Below are 26,057 nucleotides of genomic sequence, written 5' to 3' on the forward strand. Positions count from 1 at the left end.
CATTTTATTAACAAATGGAAAGTACAATAATGGTTCCAAACTGAATTTTAAGTACTACATAATATGGATGAAATCCATCTTTTCATCATAGAGGGAAGATACTAGGAAGTTCAAAAACACATGTTGGTCCTCCATTCACAGGCCATATACAGAGTATTTAAAGCAGTGTTATTTTAAAACTTAACAGAGAATGTTTCCATTTCTAGAAAACAAGCTGTCCTTCCAAAATTGAAAAATGTGGTCAGCTGGAAAACTACTTGTGCCAGGGTCTTTACTTTTGAGTAACTAAAAAAATTTTGAAAGTCTCCCTGAAGGTTGTAGCTTCCACCTTTGTTTATTCCACCTCTTACCTCATCTACCATCTTTTTTTAAAAAACAGTATAACTGGATCATAAATTGTGGCTTATATATTTCTGCCCAGTGGTAAAATAAACATCTGAGTATTAATTCAGAAGTTGCCACTGCCTGGTATTTGCAGTACTGTATTATTTGTCAAGAACACACATTCAATTTAAGAGGGTTTCTCTTGGAGGAAGATTTTATTGTATCAGATAAGGGCCTTCGAAAATTCTAGTCGATGATCATAGTCAAAGCACACACTTTTCAAGGAGGAGAGATGGGAGTTCGATTGACTATGAATGTGTGAGTAGCAGTAACAAAAATATAAATGTAAGCTGCTGGTGCTTCATTTTATATCACTAGGGAAGAAAATACTTACCTAGCTTTTATATCACCATCTAATCTTTATTTTTTATTTCATTGATACCTAAAAAAAAAATGCAAGTGCTTCCCAGCGCACATAGTGATTCTAGATGTTCCATCCTCTGAAGCAAGGGACAATCCTGTTGGTCTTTGGAAGGAAGGAGAGGGCTTGTGTAGCATTGCTCATTATTTTGATGGCAATTGCAAATCTGTGCTATATTTTCTTTGGGGTTCATTTGTGTCATGCAAGTTTGCATTGCCTTTTCTGATCTGGCTTAGGCCCATAGGAGCTTGTGGATCTGTGTACTTCTGTAAACACTGTAGACAACCTTTGTATCCTTTGTGCACTTCCAGCCCAGAAAGCCAACCATGTCCAGGGCTGCATCAAAAGCAGAGTGGCCAGCTGGTCAATGCAGATGATTCGCCCCCTCTGCTCTCGTGAGACCCCACCTGGGGTGCTGCCTTCAGCTCTGGGGCCCCCAGCACAAGAAGGACATGGACATCTTAGAATGAGTCCTAAGGAGGGTCACAAAGATGGTCAGAGGGCTGGAGCACCTCTCCTATGAAAACAGGCTGAAGGAGTTGGAGTTGTTCTGCCTGAAGAAGAGAAGGCTGTGGGGAGACGTTATAACAACTTTCCAGTACCTAAGGGGGACCTACAGGAAAGCTGGGGAGGGACTCTGTCAGGGAGTGTAGTGGCAGGACAAGGAGTAGTGGTTTTAAACTAAAATAGGGTAGATTTAGATTAGCTATAAGGAAGAAATTCTTTACTCTGAGGGTGGTGAGGCACTGGCACAGGTTGCCCAGAGAAGCTGTGGATGCCCCATCCCTGAAGGTGTTCAAGGCCAGGCTGGATGGGGCTTTGGTCTGGTGGGAGGTGTCCCTGCCTACAGCAGGGGAAGTGGAATTAGATGATCTTTAATGTCCTTTCCAACCTAAAACATTATATGATTCTATGATTCTGTGATTCTATGATCCTTACAAAAATAGAGGCTTTGCATGAGATTTAATTCTTTGCTCACTAACTAAAAAAGCTAGCTGCTTAGAAGGGTGAATTCATTACATTTTTGTCGAGATTTTTAGGTTCCTTAGAGTAAGTCACTTATTTTCCACTTAGAATTCAGAGGACTTCTCTTTACAGCTCCTCAAGAATGAATCAGGCACTCTTTTAAAAACATGACAGAAGATGAGGAAGCACACACAGTTTTTGCTGCATAATATCCAACAAATGGAAGCACTATTTCAGAATTAAGGGAGAATTCATGCCATATCTTCCTCTCCAAAGATGCAATCCATCATCACATGAACACAAAGAGAACCATTCCCACTGCCTGTGAAAGGGAAAAAGCAGGATGCATAATTCCAGCCCCAGCTAAAATTTCATCAGCAAACTTGTATGGTAGAAAGGACAGCTAGTAACACCAAACTTTCTTTTCATCTAGTCCAGCTAAGGTTTCTGAAGTAGCTTGCATCAGCCTCTGTGGCCTTCCCATTATTACTCATATAGGTTTGCCTCTTCGTGTTCTTTGTTTAAATTGATTTTATGTGTGAATTTCTGTACTGGAGAAATACTGTAAAACCGCAATGAATCTAAAACTCAGGGCAACTGTGTCAAGTAAAATGTACTGCCTCTGATTCAAAACAAAGAAACCACTGAAAAAGCAAGGGGCAGCTCATTTGTGCAAAGACAGAGTCTTTCTTGTTTAAAGAAATATACTGTATTCTGGCCTCAAGCTTCAGCCGTGATTTTTTTCTCAAGTTCAGTTATCTTTTCTCAGTGTTACGGATATTCAATTGCAGAACTTGGTCCACCGTGTTGATTGCAAATACTAGCTTAAATCTAAGTTATATAAATTATACTCTCTCAGAATCTAACAGAGCCCAGTAATGGTTTGAATGAAAGTACAAGTTATCAGGAGATGGCAGATGCAGGCATACAACAGTGAAATTGAAAGCAATTGAAGAATTGTCTTGGGTCAGATAACTATCACCAAAATAGAATCATAGAAAAGTCCAGGTTGGAAGGGGCTTCTGGAGTATATCAGGTTGGATAAGCTGTATCTCCACACCAGTTTACTCATGATCCATCCTGCGTAATCCCCAGGACAATGCATTAATCCATTAATCGACCTAAATGAATTACAAGGAGTAAAGTTTTTGCATCAAATTCCAGTCTTCCTATAATTTGCTAGTGAAAGTTACTTTTTTTTTTTTTTTTTTTGGTCAGGCTGTGGGCAGAGATACACAGATTCCCTGCAGATTGAGTCTTTTATCCATGCGACCTCAGTACCATTCTGCATTTTTTATGCTTCTCACTGTCTGTACCTTGATAGGAGGTCAAGATGATGACTTCCTTGGTCAATCACAGCCCGGTTCTCTTCGGCTCCTTTTTAACTAAATGGGAGCTGCCTGTGGTGAGAACCTTTGAAAGTCTGTCTGTAATTATCATTTCCCAGATTGGCCCTATTTTTCTGTGAACCTAGCAGAGCAGATGAATTTGTATGTCTTGACAACATGTTAGTAAGCGCCATTTACAGAGCTACCTCCATGAATCTTCCTTTGTGCAGGGTCCGGAATAGGTAAGCAAACATTAAGAGTCTCTGAATTTCCCTGCAATGCTACTTCCTTTGCTTCCCAGACAGAAACACCCGTTCAGGTTGTAATTAATCTTGCCATATGTCTTGGAAGATTAACACATTGTACCTAGTCAATATTGAATGATTCTGTTTGTACAAGAGCAGAAACCATACATCTTGTGCATTTGTTCACTTGAGAATATGTTAGTTGCTTATTCATCAGGACATACAATTCATAACAAATAATGGTGCCTAGTTGTGGTGAAGACTCAAGCAGTTTCCTCTGATGAAATGGAGCATGTAATGCATGTTTTTATTATAATGGATATTCTTCTGTGACTCAATAACCTTTGTATGGAAACAAAGATATTTCTGCTACTTACCCCAAAAGAAAAATAATTAATATGAAAGTGGCAAAGATGCAATTTTTATGTGAAAAAGCTATTAAAAGAACAGTTAATATGTTAGCATTAAATGTATGTTTCATTTCCATTATCTATTTCACTGGGCATCACACATGTGACTTAAAAAACATGCTGGATTTAAGTTCCCTGTTTAGTCAATGGAAAAAGATAAGCATGGCCGAAAGACACAGCAAACCCACTACCTGAACTGACCACTAAGAAGTGTGTGCTTGTGTCTTTTGGCTATAAAGAGACTATAACAACCAAAATGGAATTAACTAAGGTAGGTACCTCAATCTGAAGGCATGGAGGTTGAATCTGGTCTGGTAAGCACATTCCTAGGCCTTGAATCTGGTCACTGACTGTGCAGAATCACAGATTTCAATTGTTGTTTTTTTAAATACAATTCTTGTCACCAAAAGATAGGAAAAAAAATGGAAGAACGGCTGAAGTTTAATCAACATAGCAATGTTTGTCCAAGCTTGTAGAGAATATGAAGTAATCGCTCTGAAAAAAATCATTTATCTCAATCAAAGGGAAACTCTCTGACACACTGGATTCCTGTCCTCTATTAAATAAATGGACTAAATCTTAGCCGAGTTTTGCCAGAGGAGTTTTATGCCATTTGAATTGCAATCACATCTTTTCAGCAGCATTTGTTCATGAAGAACCGATAGGAGCTACAATTACTGAAAGGAAGTTATTAAGAAAACACATTTGTGAAACTTTACTCAATATCTTATTAATTTGGGAGACTTCATGCAAAATTGAGGAAAAAGTTATTTAAATGAACAATTGGGAAATAGCAATCACAGCATCCAATCATACTACACACAGCGTATAAACCCTGTGACACATAAAAGTTGTTTATAAAAAAAATAATCTTGTGCGTATGAGAAATATATGTGTAATCTTGTTCCTCCATCTGCTAGGAACTTTTTCAGTTTATTTTACCCTTTGATTATCAACAGTGCAGTCTCTGCTGTGAATGCTAGCACCACTGTAATCATATTTTTTGTTACATTTCAGTGAAAATTCCCCAAGGCACCACAGAATGTGGTTAAAATCAATTTAGGTTCTGTTTTATAGTTGCTACATGGGAGAATTTTTTATTGCCTGCAATGTCCCCATTTGTTTAGGTGTGCCCAAAGGGCAAAATGCACAGTTGGTACATCTAGACTGTTAACTAAAAGAGGACGAGAGCTAGAGCAAGCTGAAACACAGAGCCTTTGTCTATGCACGCTGCTTAACTGTTTGCTCATGGCTGGCTCTGTCTTGGGCCTCCACCTGGATTTCCTGGACTTTCTCCCAGACAATGCTTTGGGAATAGTTTAGGGAATAGTTTACTTGAGGGACTGCTTTCAAAGGAAGCATGGACAAGGTTTCACCAGGTTTGTCACCTCTAAGCCACTCAGTCCTTGTCATGCTCTCCCAGAAAGCCTCATGCTTTCAGGCAAACCCGCAAGTTCTTGTCTCTCTCAGAGTAGGCAGTTCACAACCCAAATTTCATAACACAGAAATGTGACTCAGGTGAATTGCACATAAAAACTCTCACTTTATTTCAGGTGCCTTGAAGAATTGGAAAATGCACAGAAATATAACTACTGTAATTATGTCTCAAGGCCATCCCAAGAGACCCAGAGAAACCGAGAGCCAAATATTATGAAGTATGATTGAAGTCAGCTGGTAGGACTCTAGGCAAGGGTTAGGCCCTTGGCAGCCTTTTATTTAGCATTATAGACAAACCTAATAGGATCTACATGTCATAAGTGCTGTATTTTTTTTCTGTGTTGAAAGTGTTATTTTTACCCAAATTCAACCTACTGCATTTTGTCAGTATTTTTTACCTGAATTTTCAGATTGTTTTTTTGCCGTTCTATTTTCATGTTGCAGTTTGCTCAAACAAAACTGAGCTGCTTCTTCATTTTTATTGGAATTACAGGTGTAAATAGTAGCATTTTTTACATTACATTACAACTTTTGATTTCTCTTGAATTTTAATCCAATATAGGTATAATGTGTTGGCACAAATTTATGCCAAAGCTGAGTCTGGGCTGTGAAAGCTTACCCACATACATATCTTCTTTTAGTACAGCTCTCATTCATGTCCAAAAATTTACCAGGTCTATATGGCTTCAGAGTAATAACAGAAAGGGAAAAAACAGCTCATTTAACCCACCATTCTGATTTTTAATTGTTTAATTTAATGTGTCATTTAATGCTATAATTAGCATTACTAATTACTTGGATTTCATTCAAAGTTGCTGTTGACAAATCAGGTGATGATAAATACGAAAATTTGAATGAGAAAAAATATCTGGAAAACTGTTGGATAGGTGCTGGTATCGGTCTGTAATGTTGTTCATCCTGTCCTGTATTTGTATCATGCTCAAAGTGTGTGGTGCAGGAGCACAGCACATATCCTACTAAGAGGGTAGCACAGATAGTGTATAGCAACTGTATTCTTCAAATATAGCCCCTAGGGGATATTTCCAGTGAAAAAAATGATATATAGCAGTGCACTCTAATGTACCAAACAATATTAATTTAAAACTATCCTGTAGTGAGACCCCCTGAACTTTCTCCAACAGCTTGAACTTTCCACACTCACCATGAAAGTATTCTGGGCAGCTGGCCAGTTCCTAAATAAACTGTGTGTACATCAGTTGCACAGCTTTTAATTTTGAACATGATTGAGCTCAGCCTGTTATGAAAACTGTCAACTGAAATGACAAGAGTTTGAGTAACGCAGTACATTTCTCATAATTATTTAATTTCATTGAAATATTTATGCAATGTTTAAGTGAATTTCACAGACTACATGAAAAGTGCATCTTTCATTCTTAACGTTTTGCATGTTACTAGTTCTTCCACAACCCGAATTAATTGAATAGAGAAACAAATAAAAGTTAGGAAGGGTAGATCTTACCCCTTTGGATATGATTAACTCTGTTTTTCCTCTGGCATGTTCCCATCAATGTGTCAATGTCCTAGAAACTCAATGACTGTATTCAATTTGAGCTTTCAGTTTGCCTTGCCAAGAACATTACTTTCAAGGATTTTTCTGTCTCTAAATGCAAATTGGTGATATGAACAGATACTCACCTTAGTTAGCTCTTTGAACTGTTAAAAGTCATCACATTTATATTACCTGACCCCAGAGCACTTCAATGTCCCAGGCTGTTAGCACCTGCCTATCAAAGAAGCTGCAGTACACACTTGAAAAGAACTTGCTACTTTTGCCCCGAGCACAATTTTGGTGATTGAGATTTGTGAGTTTATAGTACTACAATGCTTTAAAATAGAAAACAATTTAGATCCGCCATTTGTTGCTTTACTCGTCTATTCAGGTTCTATATAGCAGTGTATAGCGTGTCACTCAATTACTTTAATACAGCATATATTATAAAATTTTTAAATGTCATCACTTTAGTTTCTAAAACATGGATGAGAGAGTCTTTGTAGTTGGCAGAGGAGGGATGGTTTGTGAATGATCTTGTGCTGTGGCTCTTTTGTCCTAGCTGGACTAGTGTGATTATGTGGGAAATGCCAGCATCCTGCTGGGAAGGCTGTTATCTCCAGCAGGGCAATTGCTTTGCTGACCATCCCAGCTCAAATGTCTGACCATAACCAGTGTGGATATGTGCTAAAGAGCTGACCCTGCCCCTATTTCTCACTAGTCACTACCTGATGTCTTCTATTCCCCCTGCCTCTACCTTCTTCCACATTCACCACCATACTTTATGTGTTTAGAGCAACTTCTTACAGGTTCTCTTTGGTTTTAAGGGCCCAGGTCTTGGTGATTTTAACAGTCACCCTTTTATAAAGAAGCCTTGAAAACACAAATAAATATTCTGTAGTATTATGTAGTAGTATGAATGAAGTCATCTGCCGTTAATGCCCTGAACTGTGCCACAGGAGAGAATCACAATGCAGCAGCTGATGCACCACAGTTAACAGGAGATGCAGTTTAGGGTGTTTGTGTGTGTGTTTGCTAAATAATTGATTTGTTGTAACACTGGACTAAATACCCCATTGCACAAGGGTTTTGAAGCCACCCTAACAGGCAGCCATTGCTTCTGATCCTTCCATCAGTCTTAGTGATTGGGATTGCATTTGTGTTCAACGAGAGTGGAGTGGAGCTTGCAGTTCTGTTTCCTCCAAAAAGAATCTGTTTTGCTTACCAACACAACTCACAAAATAAATCACCAAACAGCAAGTGAAGATAGTTGGGTATTCACTTCAAACTGCTTTGAACCAAATGGAGGCATGGCCATCATGTCTTTCTGGAAAAAATAAAAATAAATCTAAACACCATCAATAAGTGTACCTTTCTATCAGTTGTCTTTTGTACTCATCTGAGATAGTTATGTAAACCAGATCTAGATATCTTGGTGCCTTAGGCCTGTATCTGAATGTGTTATTCAACTGCTATTATCCAGTGGAATCCCAAATTAAGACTTCCTCTCCATCACTCCCCACCATTTAGGTACTGTTTTAATAACGTCTGATCTAGGTTCAGAACAGACAGTAGTACTGTATGCATTGTGCCATTAAATCTGCCCTTATAAACTTAAGCACCATGGAAATAGTGAAAATAGACATAAATTCCTTCTGTGGTTTTACAGGAATTGTTCTAGCAGGCACATGAGAATTTAGCCAGCCCAGGCTGACAAAATGTCATTGAACTGCTTCCAGTAGACTCTTAGGAGCTGGAGACGAGAGCTAAGCAGTACAAATCAAGCCCATGCACATTTCCTTGCTAATAATAATAATAATAATAACTAAAAAAATAAAAACCATAGAAAAAAAGTCCTGGTATTTTATTTTGGGTTTAGCTGTTGCTAGAAACATTCTGCACCATCATCACCATATTTCAACATAATCCTGTACCTTTAAAAAAAATCCTGTACCTTTAAAAATATAAGTGTTTGTTATGTGTTAAAGAAAGTTGAAATGTAAAGGATTTAAGCAGCAATACAAAATGGGATGTGTGTCATGCAGAGCAACAATTACACCCTAAATGTGTAGAGAAGAATTCAGTGAAGCTAAATGCTTCACGCTCCCCAACATGTAATATTATCACAGCATGAGTAATTGGAGAGAGATTCGGTAGAACTGCTCTGACTTTAGGTTATTTTAAAGCCTGTCTTGGATCATTCTCCTGGTTAGAAGGGGGATATTTCTGTTCCCTTGCTTATCACTTCAGCTATACAGTTCCCTGTTTCCAAGCTCTCCCTGATCTGTTCTGCGCTGAGACTTCAGGCAGCATTGCAATCTGTGGTGTGCACTCTATTCTGCGTACACTGACTTCTGTGAATGGGAGTCCATAGCTGCAAGGGACATTATTTGTCCATGCCAGAATCTGCCTATTTATACAGAGATTTCTCAGTAAAGCAAACTAGCAGAAACTCAAAACCCTTTTTTCTTCTAAAAATTACCCCCTCCCAAAGCTTTTCAACAGCACAATGTTGCAGAAAAACCCCGGTAGATAATCTGATTCATTTCAGTGACAGTGAAGGATTTCTTTCTGTGGTACGCTGGCATTTCAAGGGTTCTGTCTCGCCTGAATCTGGAATGATGAGGCACTTCCCTCCAGAGACCTTTCTAAACACTCCTAGATTTCTTTGTAACTATATTCATCTTTATCCTCAGCCTAAAAATTCCCTAATTTCATCTTTTCATTCCTATACTTGGGTCACACTGTTATATTCTTGAAGTAATATATTTTCAAATATTTCTTCCATAATTTTACATCTCCTCCTCTTCTTTCACTATCAGTTGTGGTTGCTGAAATATAAATATTGGTCCCCTGAAGTCTTTCATTCCTTTTTTCTCTCCCGCTCCAATTGGTTTCTGTAGCTCTCTCCTTTTTTTTCCATGTCTGTCTTCTGCACTGGTTTGGCTTGTCCATGTGAGACTGCTTAAATGGTCTTCAGAACCGAATGCTTACCCTGGTACAGGCTCCTCAAAGGAGCAGAGAGAGGAGCAGTGAACTTCTGTACCATTTTCTAAGACTGTATAATACATAACCAACCTTTGGCTGGTAACATAATTGGTGCCCGAATTGCCCTTTTGATGCTGTATTGAAGTACAAGTTCTAGTTTAGTTTCTTCTCTTATTCTTGCTCTAGAATTATTTTCAGTCTTTGTTATTTCCTGCCCCTACTTCTAAATCTGTCCTCTTTTTTCTCCACCGTGGTATTTTACTCCACGTTTTAATATCAAGTGAATTTCATTAATGTCATAATTTCTTCCTTTTAAGGATCATTAATGAAGCCATTAAGTAGGACTGAACATATTACAGATTTATGCGATCTTCCATTCCCCTTCTCTTCTGACCCTGTGCTTTACCATTAATCATTAATCTTTGTTTGCAGCACTTCAAACAGTTTTCTGTCCACTTGACAACTTGTATCCAGCCGAATATGAATTGATTTTCAGTTTAAACTGTCCTGTGGCTGGAAGTGGTGATGTTGCTGATAGCATGACAGTGCAGCAAAGCAGTTGTTCTTCTATAGCATGCTGTGGAAGCATGGATTACACAAGGCAGTGCAAATGGGAGTTAAAACTCCATTCGACTTCCTGGGCAATTCACCACAGTAAAAATCTATAGCTGATACCTATCAGCAGTATTCCCTGCAGGTGCTGATCAGGCAACTCTGTTTTAAAGTATAAGCTCCTAAGATTGTGTTCACAAGCAGGCCTCGGAAGAAGAATTAAACTTCATATCTAAATAGATGTGTGCTGACTGAAATGGTACATGATATTTGAATATATAGAACTAGATAGAAATTCAATGTTTAAATTCCCATTTAACATAAATGTAAAAACAAATGTGTTTCACTGAATCCTTCTGACTTGGTCTTTTGTTGTTACGACACAAGTGAGTTGCAAATATGGTAATCACAATTCAGGAATCATATCTCCATATCAAATCTCTTTTATCTTATATCATTAGATGTATCCATTGTCTGTCCACATAGGTGTATCTGCCTTTTCTGTATTTAAATGTGTGGTATTCCTTGGCATAACTGTTTGTGGATATTTACAAATGCAATGTTCATCATTAGATTTGCTGCAGCTCAGTATCAGAATTGCTGATGTAGATGGATTCTTTTGAGTCTTTTGATATTATTTTTAATACTCATCTAAATGCAATTTTCCTGTTACTTCCATGTTCTGAAAGCTAGATTTCTTTAAAATTACTCCCTTTATAAATGCTATTTTCTATTGGAATATTTTAGGGCTGTCAAGAAATACAGAAAGATGTGACTAATAAGAAAAGAGCATGGATGTTTATTTCCTTGATAAAGTGTTAGGGAACTGTGAAGGAAACATAGAAACAACCATATTGAATAGGGCATTAGTATGTTTCATATTTTAAAATTAAAATTATTAGCAATCCTCCCATTTTATGACTTTCAGTTAAAGGCATGGTATTGTTTGGAATTTGTCAGCTTCTAGCACAAGCAGACCAATAAAATAGAGTACCAATTTACCCTCTGTAGTTCTTTGCTGCCATCTTCTGTTTCTTTAGGTAATTGCTGTTATTATTTGAATTATGAAAAACAAGGCTGCAATATTACAGAGCAAATTTTTGCTTTTTCTTTTTTTCTCATTTCCTTGTTTTTAGCTGAAGCAAAGTGAAGCAAATGCAGATACAAAAGAGAAGCTTCCACTGCGTCTACGCATCTTTGAAAAATTTCCAAACAGGCCACAAATGGTGAAAATCTCCAAGCTTCCTTCAGATTTCACAGTTCCAAAAATAAGGTATTGAAATATTCCCATTGCTAATATGCCATAAGCTGGTCTGGTGCCACAGAGCTCCAAAAATATTTAACTGTTTTGCTTATGGATGAAGCAGATACTTCAGAAAATCAGAACTGAAACAGAATTAACAGAGTTGAAAGGAGCTGACATTTTATTTTTATCTTACTTTTACTTAAAAAAATAAAATCCTAGCACTCATTATAACATATTCATGAAAGGAACTAGATTGACTGGAACCAACACAAATAAAGTATGATTGAAAACTACATTGTTGTTCTTCCACTCCCATTTGGGTTTTAGGTCCTTGGCTGAAACGGGAAGCTAGCAGTCTAATCAATTCTCATGTGGCTTTTTAAAGATGAGATCAACTGGCAGCAAATCATTAAGAGTGGATAATGCAGGCCATCGAACAGCAGTTTCATTGTGATGACCTTGTCCCCTCTTTGGGTGTGCACTGTTACTATTTTGCTGTAAAACTCACCTTAACAAAGGATCGGTCCCTCAATTGGCTACTGGATCATCAATTAATATTACTGTTTTAATTGGTGTGGTGCCAAGAAAAGACAATTATTACAGAAGTCTAAGGGCTGTTGCTGCAGATACAGGCTGATGAGACTGCTGAAACAGCACAGGCTGGCCGAGCAGGTCAGGCTGTGCCCATACCAGTATCCCAGTGAGCACATGCTTGGAGATAGGATGATGTGAAAGATGGCTGTCACTGTTATTTGTCTTCTGAAATTGCATTACATTCTCATTAAACTCACAAGGATACTAGTACAACTGATTTGATCTGTTTGTACCATCTTATCTGAATACAAAGAATAATGCTGGTGAACAGGGTCAGGAAAAAGTGTTCCAAACCTCAAGGAAACAGTCACGGATAACTTTGTTCTTAGTACCAGAATATCGCTTACTTATATATTGAGGGTGCTCTCCCAGTCTCCCTCTTTTTTTTTTTTTTAATTTCTTTCTAGCTGTGTTTTTTCCCGGCACCCTCTAAACGTGATCATGCTAAATCTTTAAATCTGAAGCTATAGCACTATGTAAAACTATGTCTCCAGATAAAAATTAGTTATGACATAGTCAATTTACACTGAAAACAGGGCAATGATATTAAATATAAAAGACAGCAAGATAAATGTATGTTTCTTGTAAACAGAAATACTTTTTAAACGTGGCATATGTGAGGCACAGAATTGCTGAAGTGCCTTAATACTGGCATTCAAAGCAGTTATACGAACAGATGTTGTTTGAAATCTTGAAGAAACAATTTCTTGCAGGAAGTATGTTTCCTTTGGATTATAGCAGCATTTGATTTATATTGCAGTAACAACTCACTGTGTAATGAGCTCAAAAGAGCCAAAAACTGCAAAAGGCACTTCAAATATTTAGCACTTTATTTGGTAAATAAATAAATAAAATAATTATTATAAAAGGGAGTGAAACTATTTTCTTCAAAGCTACATGCAAGCCACACACTTCTCAATTCAGCTATAGATTCTTTTAATAAACTGAATGTAAGTTTTATCAATTGTTTTTTTCTTCATTCTGTCCATTTATACATCTGTAGGTCAGTACATCCATTTCTCACAGTTTATCTTAGCACTAATGGGTTGTGACACATTGTAAAGAAAAGCAAATATTAACTGTTCCTGGGTTTTTAATCTATCAATATCCTCTGTTTGTTCACAAGGGAAAGTTTTATGAAGCAGTTTATTGATCGCCAGCAACAAGATACCAGCTGTCTGCTGCGAAGACTTCCTTCAGCGTCTTCTTCCTCATGTGACCACTCTAAAAGATCAGGAATTGAAGAAAACAAATATATTGATCAAAAGGTAAATCAAGAATTCACAGCAGTATATGTCTATCCTCAAATATTGTGAGGAGAGACCTCAGATTATTCAGTTTGTCAAATTACATAAAAGCACACAAAAGCTAGGGCAACTGAACACAGAATAAAACGCTATACTTAATTTAGGTATCCTAAAACTGACATCATAGTAGAGCCTTATTTTGTCTGAATTCTCTCTCCTTCATCTCAAAATTCAGGATGTGATACATAGTTTTGTTCAAAGTATCCCATCTTATGAACCTAATTTTTTTAAAATAGTCTTGTTGTTAATCACTGCGAAGCTAGTAGAAAATCAAAAGTTTATGAATATCACAGTGGATTTCTGAGTGTCTTGCTACTTTTACAGTGCTTTACACACTCACTGAAGCAAGGTAAAGTGTAATCAGTGGAGATATGTAAAAATCTAAGAATTATTCTAGTTACTTAGAGGGCATTAACCTCTGTGTAGGCCTGGGATTTGCTAGAAAACAGATGATAAACAAACAGTTTTGAGGCTCACTGTACTATATGCTGATAGTCTCCCAGATGGACTGGCATGGATGGCTGGTTTTGAAAAATATCAGGACTGCTTGGAATGATGATGACAACGGTGCAGCAGCATGAGTAAATGTGTGTGACTTCTGGCACCTTGCAAAACTACAGGGTCAGAAAAAAAACTCAGCGTGTACCATGGAAGATACCATGGAAGTACATGGTTTGCAACTGAAACTCGGGATAGCATTCGTACAGGCAGGAAGCAGAGTTAGGGAAAGCAATGCTCTTCTGATAGTGTATGTAAAGAGCCTATTTACAAACAACTATTAATTTTCTTACCTAATGCAATGCAAGAACGCATTGTGGCCAGTGTAGTCTGTGCCATCAGTATGCCAAAGCTGAACAGCATGGCCTGAGAGGGAGGGCTGTGGTGCAATATTCTTCAGCAAACAAGTCCATGGGAAGGAATCAAGCCTATATGGGTGCCATCTACTCTAACAAGCACAGCAGAAATACTGGAGAAATTATTAACTAACAAACGTAGGGGTCAGCAGAACTACACTAAATATTACTAATGATGGATCTCAAACAATATGCCTGGGAAATCAGAGTACATTTCTACCACATGATGAAGAGATGAATGGAGGCCTTAAACTTGGTCTGAGCCACACACTGAACTCCACAGTGTGCAGTGCAGAGCTGTGCAATGATTTGGTAGATCTGTTCACATTAATATGTAGCTGAAGTATATTAAATTGGAGTTTTAATTTCTTCTTCCCGCTGTCCACAAAAGTGAATCATTGTTGATTGTCTTTTGAGATACATGAATAAACGGCACGGTTTATTCAATGATATTTTGAAATACGAAAATAGAAAGGTACATTCTTTTCAGTTTTTCACTTCCCTCCAAGAGCAAATATGCATGATCTGACTTCGCTTTTTTAATTGAAATAAGTTTTTGCAAATTGTTTTTGCACTATTCAATCTGCTTTTAGTATGTACTTTTGGATTTCCATGCCTCAAAGGTAGGATTTATGAAGAGTAATATTTCTCATAAATGTAGCTTAAAATGAGGTATTTACACATTCCTATTAAGAGGGAGAAAACACTAGGTAGGATTTTGTGAAAGTAATTACTATGGCTTCCTATAGTTACAGTTGCCAAAGCAACCTTACTTTTGTATGGACAAATCTTCTTAAAAATATCTTATCCTTAAAACAAGATTGGAATGACTGGTTGCATTTAAATGTAAACCTTGCATGTATGTAAGAATAGAAACCTGAACAAATATTTTACTGATAACATTGCATACTAGGATGCGCTCCCACTGCTTCTGATGACAGTGGCTTCAGAAATTTTTCATATCTCATTTACATTGTAGTTGGTGAAAAAAAAATAGGTTAGAATCAAAAGGTGGGATTCTGCTGTCAGGTTTGACTCTTTGCTTCCTCTGAGGTGCCTGAAATATGGCTGGCTCCTCCAGTTTCTTCTGGATGTAGATAGCATTTCTGCATTCCATATCTGCTGAAGTGATTGGAAGTGTATATGATACATATGTTCCCTTACTTCCCACTTCATCAACATTTTTCTTTTCTTTCTCCAAAAATGTGCAACTATATTTATGGTAATTTTTTTTCATTCAAAATCAATCTGACCTATAATTTGTCATTATCAGTAAAGCAAATCATTCTATGTTCTATTATATAACAGCTTTAGTAAGTCTTTTCAGAATTATAATTACCTACTTCCTTGAAAAGCAGCTTTAAGTTGTAAGAGGGGAGTGGATTTTCATTGAATTCTTCCTATTTTAAGGTATTTTATCTTCTCAAAATAGTAGAAAAATGTATTTATTTGTTACCCATAACCATAATGAAAATCAGTTTGAAATTATTTTCATCTATGCCAAATCAAAAGAACAGTTTTGAAAAACAGGGTTAAAAAATAAAAATATGTCATCACGTGAACATTGTAGATGTTGGAGAAGGGGAATTTTACAAAGACAGAGGGAAGTGTTCTTTTATACTTCCACAGTTGTACAAAAATTATTCACAGTATGCTGGGAAATTCCTTAGCTAACCAATATTTCAGTGAATTCTTAGAACAGGATGAAATATGTGTACACAGATAATTTTTGTGTGAGTGGGTGGATGAGAAGAAAGGAAGTTGGCAGAAAATGAAGACATCTCACTGTGATGGCTCTCACAAGAGCCTCAGGGACAGTCACAGCCAGTTTTAAGGGACAAAAACGAATAAGCTGTAAGATTTACAACAAATCAGGTGTCTAGTAAAATACAGTTGAGTTGGCTCTTGAGCATTGGACTTGGGTTCTTAACTTCGAGACTAGAATCAGAGGAAGGCACAAACACCTCAGAGCGCTTTCATAAGAGATGTACAACTTTCAGTAAGCCATGCTAAAAGATGTTGCAAGGAGGACGCTCCTGAACAGGTTACTTATCTTTGACCACACAACACAGCACATCACTGTTAAATTATGTTTCAAATCTGACAGGCTTATGAGATGAACTTTAAAAATGCCTGTGGCTCATTATGTAGATATGCCCATGTGCATGTCTACAGCTGTGGCACAGCAGGACTGAATTACAAAACAAAGCAAAAGAGCTTTCAATATATCGACATTGTTTATAGCTCAGACTTTTAGCATCTTCCATTTAGTTGAAATATTATAAACAAGCTAGTGCCTTTATTTCTGCATTTTTAAGATTAACTGGATAGTAGCAAATGTATTTTCTCTTTTCCATCCCCTGTATCATCCTGTTTCCTTTCACTTGTATGAGTTTCCTTTTTAGCTCTGCAAGCATTGAAGTTCATAGCTATTCCTTTTTCCTGTGGGACCAAGATCCATAACTGAGGTCTAGCTCCCATGGAAGCTCGTCCTCCCACACCATATGCCTCTCCCGCTGATTTCCTAGTTACAGCAGCAGCCATATGACAGGAGGTGATGGTCAAAAAGTGAATGCTGATCTCAAAGGTAGCCACTGCCATTACCATGGAGGACAATCAATATTAAGCAGCAGACCTCGTGCTGGATTCTGCATTCTTTGGGGAGTTGGTGCACAGAACAGCGCACTGAGGTGATATGTTCATGATGACCTGTGTTACCTAGCAGGTGGGCTGCTGAGCTTTGCATCCGTTTTTTTTAGGCTATTTGGATTCATCTCCAGATGTGATCCTGCTGATATCAGTTAAAGCTAGATGGGATGGGACACAAACATCAACCCAATTACAAGCCTCATCCTGGAAGGGTCTGAGTACTCCCTTGGAGATTAACTCCCCTTGGTTTATGTAGAAATCAGTGGTTTTCAACACCTCAGGGAAAGGTTATATTTTTATCTGTTTACTATTTCAGACACACATTGAACACACAAGATTGACCACAACTGTTAATGCATGTTTGGTTAGCATCATAGACGCTCCATTTGTGAGCTGCTGAGACATGCCACCTATTCTTGATAAGATGTTGTTGTTTAATGTGGAAATTTGTTCCAGCATGTCTTTTAGTGGCCTGTGCTCAGCTTCTTCATTAACTATTCTGTTGTTGTTGTTGTTGTTTTTCAAAAAGAACCACATATATTCTGAGAGTATTCTGAAAGGAGTTCTCCCTGCAGAAGGTGTTTGTAATTGTTAAAGCTGAAATACCTTTTAGAATCAAAAACAGGATGTCCTAAGATACCTTTCAGAAAATCATCAGGCGTGAAGACATGCTTATAAACTTTATTCCTCTTTTTTCTTCTTAGAAAAGAAACAAGGGTAGAATATTTACTCATGAATCCTCATTTCCAGAGGTGAATTTGTACTTCTAATGCTAATAAACTCATGTCCCAAGTTAATCAGCCTCTTCTGAACTTTTCTTTGGCTATTGTATTGTGCAAAGCAGAACATGAGCACAAAAAGTACGATAACATTCTGTTGTGTTCCTAGTTCTTCTTTTCCCTATGTAATTTGAAAGAATGACTATATCACACTACTTTTGAATACAACAGAAGCTAATAAAGTGTAATTGCACGTGAATTCCAAGCAGAAAAGGGTACTTATTTTTAAACACTGAGTACATTTTTTTCTGAAGTATTTTTTTGCAGAACTCTGTGAATAAGTATCAACAAAAATCACTCAAACTTCATCTTTTTCTACCCTTACTGAGTATCTGAGTAGATCCCCACTCACAATTTCTGTTTTCTTGTACCTCTTGTTAATTAAACACAGCCAAGTGCTTCAGTCTTACCTATTTATGTCATTCACAGGATATTGCCAAAATCTGTCTAGTTATAACATTCAGAAAAGCCATTAAAACAATCTACCTGATAGAATGAGAGTGGCTTATGAACCTATCATTTTCTTGGTCATTACAACCTTGATTTTCAAAGGAGATGATTTTTGTCCCATGTCTACTCTTATCGAGATCTTTCTAATGAAGTGAATATATGGAAATGCATTGATGCATTTCAGGGTTTTTGAAAATTAATCAGGAGGCCTCTTTGTTAATTTTGCATTTTTCGGAGATTTTGATTATTTTCAGATAAAACAGATATGTAACAATGTCCCTATGTTGAAATAATAAATTTACAGGAAAAGAAAAACTAATGAAGTACATTCGCATAAAGCATTTTACCACATACATATTTCATTTGTTAATATTTTACTTTTGTGACCATGTTTCAGAGCAGAGAAGATAGAACTGCAATAATAATAAGACACTGTTCTTGTTATGGTCTGTCTCTAGCTACTGATGATTTTAAATTGTCATTCTTGCCTCTACATAGTGTGCTCAAAATTCTGCCTGGAAAAGACCAATTTTCAATTACATTCTGAAACAAAGGAAACTGGGGATTGGATACTTTATCATTTTCAAAGTGCCACAATTCAGCACTTCTTTCTGGTATTAGCTTTCTATTTTCATCAGTTTTGCTCTTACAGATTTCAAGAGTTTGATGCAAAGTCTGGGAAGATGCATTAAAACACGGGGGGCTGATCATACGCCTCTTGTTTCTTCAATCAACCAAAATTCATACATGGCAAAATTTTTAGGGCTGATGGATTCTAACAGATAAGAGCATACATAAATATGGAAGGAAGGAAGAGTTGATGAGGGGCTGGGTTGCAGAAAAGCCTTTCCAGTTGAGCCTTTACTCTCCCTTTCCCTGATCCTACTGAATATCCAGATCGCCTTCTCCAAGCCCTTTGATCTCTGTTACCCACTTATAATACTCATTCACAAAAACTGATTAAATATAGTCATGATCACTTTGTTCTAGTGAAGGGAATTATATGCTTGTACAACCAGAAGTAATGTTCTTCCTTATTCCTCCAACCCAGGTTACCTCAAACTTGAAACTCTCGCCCTATCTCAGTCTTCTTCTGCTCCCAGTCCAGCCCAGACGGGCAGTACCTTCTTACCTAGAAGTGAAGGTGTGGAGTGGGGCCTCCTGCTCCATCGCTGTGCACCAGCAGAGTATATCACAACCCCATATCAGCTTGGCCAGGAGTCCTCACTTTCCACCCTTCTGTTGGCAACCATCAGTAATCTACCCAGCCCTCCTTACTGGCCTTTCCCATGTTTTCCCTGGCTTCTGCCTGGAGTAAAGATGGAAAACAGAAGAAAACAAAAGAAAACACTGGAAGTAAAAAGCTCAGATATGCTGAAGACAGAAACCCAACCATATTATGACAAAACATTAAAGAAAGAGATGCTTCTCCCTTCCTGGAGCTGCTCCCCTGTGTGTCTGAGATGGACTATTAGCATCCTCTTTAAGTCTCTGGGGGTTTTCTGAGTATGTTGGTATTAGCCCTCTCCACATTCTCAGACTTAACTGAAAAAGGTTCCTGGTTACGAAAGACCATGTAGATTTTCCAGACCAGTAATCAGCTAATTAGAAGAGCATGTCTTTCCTTAAGAAACAGGCAGCAATCAAGGTCTACAAAAGGAATTAAGACTATTTCAGGTCAATGGCTCGGGAGAGTTAAGGAGATAATGCCCAATTCTCACTCAAGCCTTCTGATCAAAAGCTACAGCCCTTGACTCCTTGTGGTACTTAGCTAATGGTAGGCCACTTTCTTGACTGTTCGGTGAGCCTGTTTCTTATGTAGGACAATCTTGCCAAGGGCCAGATTTTCAAAGTCGAAATGGAAATAATTAGTTCTACTTTGAGAGAGGGATACAGATCTCTAGAGGTTCCTTGTAATTACATCCTTTGTGATTCTGTAAGTATTAAGTAAAGTTTTCAAAAGAGCTGTAGAAATTTCCCACTGATTTCTACACGATTTAAACATTAACCTACATCAATTCTTTTGGAAATGTTGTTAGATGCCTACCAACAACTTGCAGTCTTGCAGTTTGGCCTTCCAACACTCTTCAGGTTTCTGTAACATTCATTTTGATAGAGTCTGATCTCTTCAAGCCGAAGATGCATAGACAGGATGTTGTTGAACAAATAATTATGTATGCATTTGAGAGGCTACACAGCAAATTCATGTGGGCCAAAATTATCTTGTATTTAATGGAATGCTCAAATCTTGAACAGATTCAGCCCAAATAAACATTTCCTCACTGTTTCTTATAAATAACTCTAAAATATCATTTACTGTAGTGACTCTTCATATTTTCCCTAGAAGCTGTACATGTTTAAATAATGATATAATACCTAACAATCTGTTCATTCAGCAACTCTACATAAACCATTATTTGGCGTCCAACAAATTCCAAACTGAAACAGAAGCTTGGGATGATTTTTTTCCCCTAGCTTGGAATTTCTGCCATGGTACAGAAGACTATTCCCATATGGTCCTGCAGTTGCCTATAAAAGATTGTTATTAGCAGCACTAAGCTAAAATTCTAAAGTTCTTATAACACTTGAGGGATTGACTTAGAAAAGTATGTTGTGTTCTCCTTTTTTTTCTGTTGTCACCTAAACATTTCAGACATTTATATTTCATTACTGTCTTTGTGACCTTGTCTCCTCTTGTGTTGCAGAACACCTAGCACTTGTCTCTTCTGTCAGCTCTGCACCTGATATAAAAATAATACACTACCTCACCACAGTTTAACCTCTTGATAACACGCTATTTTATGTCAAATTCAAGTTGAAATTAATTGATTTATGCAGTGCTGGCTGCTGTTGTGCCCCACATACATGTCACTTGCAAAACGAATGCATTGGCACTTGACAATGAATAGCATTTCTCAAAACTTAAAACTGCTGAGACGTATCTTAACTGTTACCACTTATCACAGATCTCCCTGAAGTCAGCAGTGCTGTGCCAGTTGTGGGACTGATCCGCAATCATTAGCAGTCATCTAGCAATGGTACTGTCTTGTGTTGCTTTCCTTTAAATCTTACACAAAGAATTTTCTTTTTTTCCAGGATAGAAAGCCTAGGAATTTTACATGTACTACTAAATAAAGATTTTCATTTAAAATGGCTGCAGTACCTTTTCGAAGCAGCGGGTGGCACTTGGAGAGCAACAATGTTGTGTGCTTTAGCTGCCTTTGCAATGGTTACAGTGGTTTATTGCTTTGTCCTTGTCATTTTGGACAAATTGCATAGGAATGCAGAATTCAGATCAAGTTCACACTGACAGGAATGAGTCATTTTGTCTGCCTGAAGTCTGTCCTACCAACAGCAGCAATGAAAGACGCCAGCACTTGTGGAAGAAGCACTACAAACAGATTTCCTAATTCTGTGTCTACAGGCACACTTGTATAAATAAACTGAAAGGAATATGGGAACCATGCTGTTTTATTCATGTTTTGATAGGAGTACACACTTCCTATCTAAAATATTTTCATCCAGGAAGTATTATTGGTAGCTTGCTGACCTGTCACAGCTGTTCCTTACAGATCCAGGTAACCTCCAAGAGTTCCTTAAATGTGTTGTTGAAAACATATTTAACAGTAACGGATAATGTTAGGCAATTTCAGGACAGTATCTTGTGCTAAGAAAAAATGCTTTATAGCAGAACGTTATATGGCATTGTTATTTATGCACTAAGTGTACTTATAGCCTGTATAAATAAGTGAATAAATAAATAATGGTTAATAATGATACACTGAGGGTATCCTCAGTACATCACAATCTATAATAAAAAAATCAGCAGGCTACACGGATAGACAATAAAATAACCTCAGTAGAGTATTGTATACTTATTTAATTTTGTATCATCTGATCAAGTAATGTGTTTTCCACATTAGCACTGCTAGTAATTTCCTCTGCAACATTCAAGAACTCGGCAGGTACCATAAGTTTTTAATTGCCAGCCTCCTACACCAGCATGCTGTATCCAGGCATTATTAAACAAAATAGTGATCATCAACCCCATTTGCTGTTTTTACAGTTCTATTGCATTTGCCTGGTGTGCTATGCAAATTTGGGAAATTAAATGGGAAGCAGTTTCTTGTTAGTTGGTTTCTTTATCTTATATAGAAATAAGGGCACATTTTAAAAATCTACAATAAGGTTTGATTTTCTTAAACATGTTGCAATTTGACTGACTACTGAATCCTTTAAATATAATAAATGGATCGTTTGTACACATCTAAAAATACTGTCTTGTATTGCTTCATCTGGCTAAAGCAAGGACTCCTAAATTGTAAGAGCAGTGAGGACCATCATCTTCAAAAGGTGTAATCCTTGGATGTGCCTGAGCTGTATGTATTATCAGTTCCATTTTGGACCACTGAGATCCCTAGGCACCAAGGTGTAGGACCTTGTTCATGTTCATGTACTCCTGGATTAAGCAACGGGATACCTGGCTCCAGGCTAAATTCTATCACAATGGAGAGATGGACAGGGTGATAACAAACCTTCAGACCTTCACCTAAAACTCAATCCATAGGGCATGCTTAGACCAGTTAATGCCCAAGTACATACTTCTTCAGGAGTGCGTTTCACATCTAGTCCTTCTTTGTTAACCGCACTGTCCAGAGAGAGGATTCAGCAGTCCCCAGAAGCTGAATGTGCCAGATGTGTGTAATCCTTGGCCTAGACATGTTAGCAGCTTTTCTTGAGCTGTTCTTACTCGCTGGCACTAGATGGCCTGGGGAGGCACTAAATGTATCTGTACGTGTGCCCAGCCTCTGTATAAACTCCCACTTTTCCTGGGCACCTTCCCTTGTTGACAGCCTGGGTGAATTTTCCTTCTTGCGCCACACGCTTAATGCCAAGGTGTTCTTATATCTGTTTTAAACACCTAAAATAAGTGGTCTATAGCAGATAGAGAGCTGTAGAAATTTTCAGGAAAAATGATTTGACTCAACTTTTTTCTGAAATTGGATGAACAAAAACTGGACTTGGAAGGAAATTAATGCTTTTGCTATTTGAAATACTTTACATTTCTAAGACACGTCAACAAGCAAGTAATTGACATTAAAAATAAATGGATTACACTAGTAAGCAGTACTCTTTTTTTCCCTGATGTTTGATGCAGTTTTAATTATTCTAAGAAAATTATCTATAACAGAAAAAAACCCCAACTGAATCAAAAAAGCTGTTTTTCCCCCTTCATTATTCGCTTAAGTTTAAGATTTCTAGTTAAGTCCTAAAACAAACAAACAAAAAAAAAAAACACCAAACTAAAACAAAACAAAAAACTAATATTGCAAAAGGATAGGTACTCCTGAGGTTTGGAATTTTTTTTTCCCCAATCTGGATACAGGAAAAAATTAATCATCTGGAATTTCAGCTCCTAATTGCTGACATTAGAAGAAAAAAAGATGTGAAAGAGTTGCCATTGCTTTCACCAGTACGAGTTATATGTAAATCCATAGTAAGGTACCATGCTGAGGTACTGTAAATAAGTTTAAACATACTGAAATATGATTTGGTATATAAAATATTTACTCCTACAGAACATTTAACTGGTTTATATCATACTGTGATTTTCAGTTTATCTTGATGTTAACAATATCCAGGTAACAGAACAATTTTTTATTATGTGCTATATTATACTAACATATTATGTTAGTTATCCTATACTAACAGTGCTGTTAGTATTTTTGGAATAGTTCCTGACATGCCAATATCTTATTTTCCAAACTACATTCTGAAGCGTTCCATACCTTTTTTCAGTTTTCAAGCTGCAAGATTTTTTTAAGAAAACCCTAGAATTCCAAGAATAGTGGTATTTTCAATTCATCCATATTCTTACTTCCACAGTCTATACAGAGATGAGTTAGGACTTTAGAAGGGTGAAAGGGGTCACACTTAAAAAGGCAGTTTTTAGGAAAGAGATTGTAGTTTGCTGTTACAAGTGTGACTTAAAAAGCAGTAGCCATTATATTAAGGACAGCCAGAATAAGTAACAAGTTTTAAGGTAATTTTTAGGCTTCTATTTTTCTCCACAGTGGACATCCTACCATGAATCAGAGTCGATCTAAGTCTCGAGAGAAGTTCTAGCAAAATTGTTTGTTGAATGACTCTGGATTTGTGGTATCTTTTTAGAAATCTGTAAGTAATACTTCTGTAAGTAATACTTACATCCTTAAGTCAGACATGCACAAATTAAATAAATCAAATAGTTATAATAAACAGTTTTAAAGAAATGTGCTTAAAGGTTCCATTTCAGACTAATTTATTTAAAAAGAGCACATATTGCTAGAAGCTCCTAATATCTGTCTCAAACATATGTTTCAGGATGATAATCTCCAAACAGTTGACAGAATTACATCTTATAAGGTACTAGAGGCTTTCTGGTCATCACAGGTCCAATTCTTCAGCTAAATTCTTCAGCTGTGATTTGTTCTTTGATTTGCCATGTTTGTTACCACTTTCTCAGGAATTGTTTGCTTTTCTTGTAGCCCAGTCCTTTCATTTAACATCCAGGAATTCCCAAACAATGTTCGCAAGTATATGCTTAAAATGCTGCTGAGAGGCAGTCAGGGGGAGGCATAGTAAGGATTAAGACAAAGTTGTGACTTGGCCAACTTGGGAAGAAAATATAATAAAGGGAATAATATTAATGCTAATCAACAAAACTATCTGCTTCTTTGCACCCAGAGCCAGCTAAGGATTGGGATAGGAAGGCCAAAAGCTGCAAGATAAGGCTAGGACTTTACACATTCCTCAAGAAATTTGCCCTGCATGACCATTTTGATCTTTTTCCACTACCATTTTCCTGTAAAAAAAACACTAGTGCCACAGACTGTGAAAAATATCTGTATGACAGACAACATTGTGTGTTTAATTTTATATACACTCAGCACAATGTTTCATTGGTCTGTCAATGTGCATGCTGTTTCATGGCAATTAAAAAATACACTTTTTTCTTAATTTTATAGCTCCGTAAATCTGTTTTCAGCATCAGAGCAAGAAATCTTCTTGAAAAAGAGACAGCAATCAATAAAATTTTAAGGTAGGAATCAGCAGTGATTTGGTGTTATCTTGAATGTCAACTGATTTCTCCTAACTTTGCTTTTCATTAATATTACTGCATGTACAATATTTATGATAACCTGTCCCTTCGTAGTACATCTGTTGTCTTCATTATCAAAGATCAATTGCTCTTTGGGTATATTATGTGTTTGAACAGCAAGGAGAGAGAGATTTGTATTTGAACTCTGTGCTATGTAGAAGGATTGTGTTTCAGTTCCTTTCACTTCTTCCTTCAAAATTAACCCAAACATATCTCTTCAGAGGCAATGCTACTTTGCCTAAAGAATTCCAACCTAGTTCTTGTGTAGACATGCAAATAAATATTCATAGGGATTGTGCACTTGAAAGCATAGACTTCAGATAATCATATTCCAAGTAGGAGACATACAATGAAAAAGACTTTAAAACTGTGACTTCTGTAGAAGATATTCCTGAATGTTTTAATAATAATCACTCACTTTGGTATTCCATAAAAAGTAAATACTCAGTACTGTAAGGAAATAATGTACTCCCAAGTCTAAAGCTATTGTCTGTGTAATGCCATGCTGCAGTTTTTCATGCCACTGTCTGTTTCACATTAGAATGATTATCATTGATACAATATGTATTAACAATGTCAACAAGTTATAGATCATTCGTATTTTATATTTACATTGTCACCAAAGCAGGTTCATTTCTAGAATGCTGTGACTGGGAAATGACTTGTCCCAGGGAAATAATCAGTATAAGCATGAGTAACTGATTTGAGAAGTACAGCTGTGGGATTAGATGAAGTATGGCAGTGTTTTATGGGAAGCAGTGCACTAAGAATTCAGTGTGAGTTCTGAATTGTGAAGTTGCTTGAAAAATGCCTTATGCTTACATGCTATTTGAGAAATATTACAGCTCTTTAGTTC

At 37.1% G+C, this 26,057-nt stretch overlaps 1 protein-coding gene across 5 annotated transcripts in view; it reads left to right on the forward strand.

Annotated features, from left to right (window-relative positions):
- NALCN (sodium leak channel, non-selective) overlaps positions 1 to 26,057 on the forward strand; it is a 237,353-nt gene that overhangs the window by 168,320 nt on the left and 42,976 nt on the right. For all 5 annotated transcript variants that reach the window (XM_080575903.1, XM_080575902.1, XM_080575905.1 and 2 more), the window contains 3 exons: positions 11,318 to 11,454; positions 13,148 to 13,289; positions 25,068 to 25,141. In XM_080575903.1, coding sequence (XP_080432029.1) covers positions 11,318 to 11,454; positions 13,148 to 13,289; positions 25,068 to 25,141 — 353 coding nt within the window. The remainder of the gene's footprint in view (positions 1 to 11,317; positions 11,455 to 13,147; positions 13,290 to 25,067; positions 25,142 to 26,057) is intronic.

The sequence above is a fragment of the Anser brachyrhynchus genome (genome assembly GCF_964034855.1).
Source record: "Anser brachyrhynchus genome assembly, chromosome: 1".
Taxonomy (NCBI): Eukaryota; Metazoa; Chordata; class Aves; order Anseriformes; family Anatidae; genus Anser; species Anser brachyrhynchus.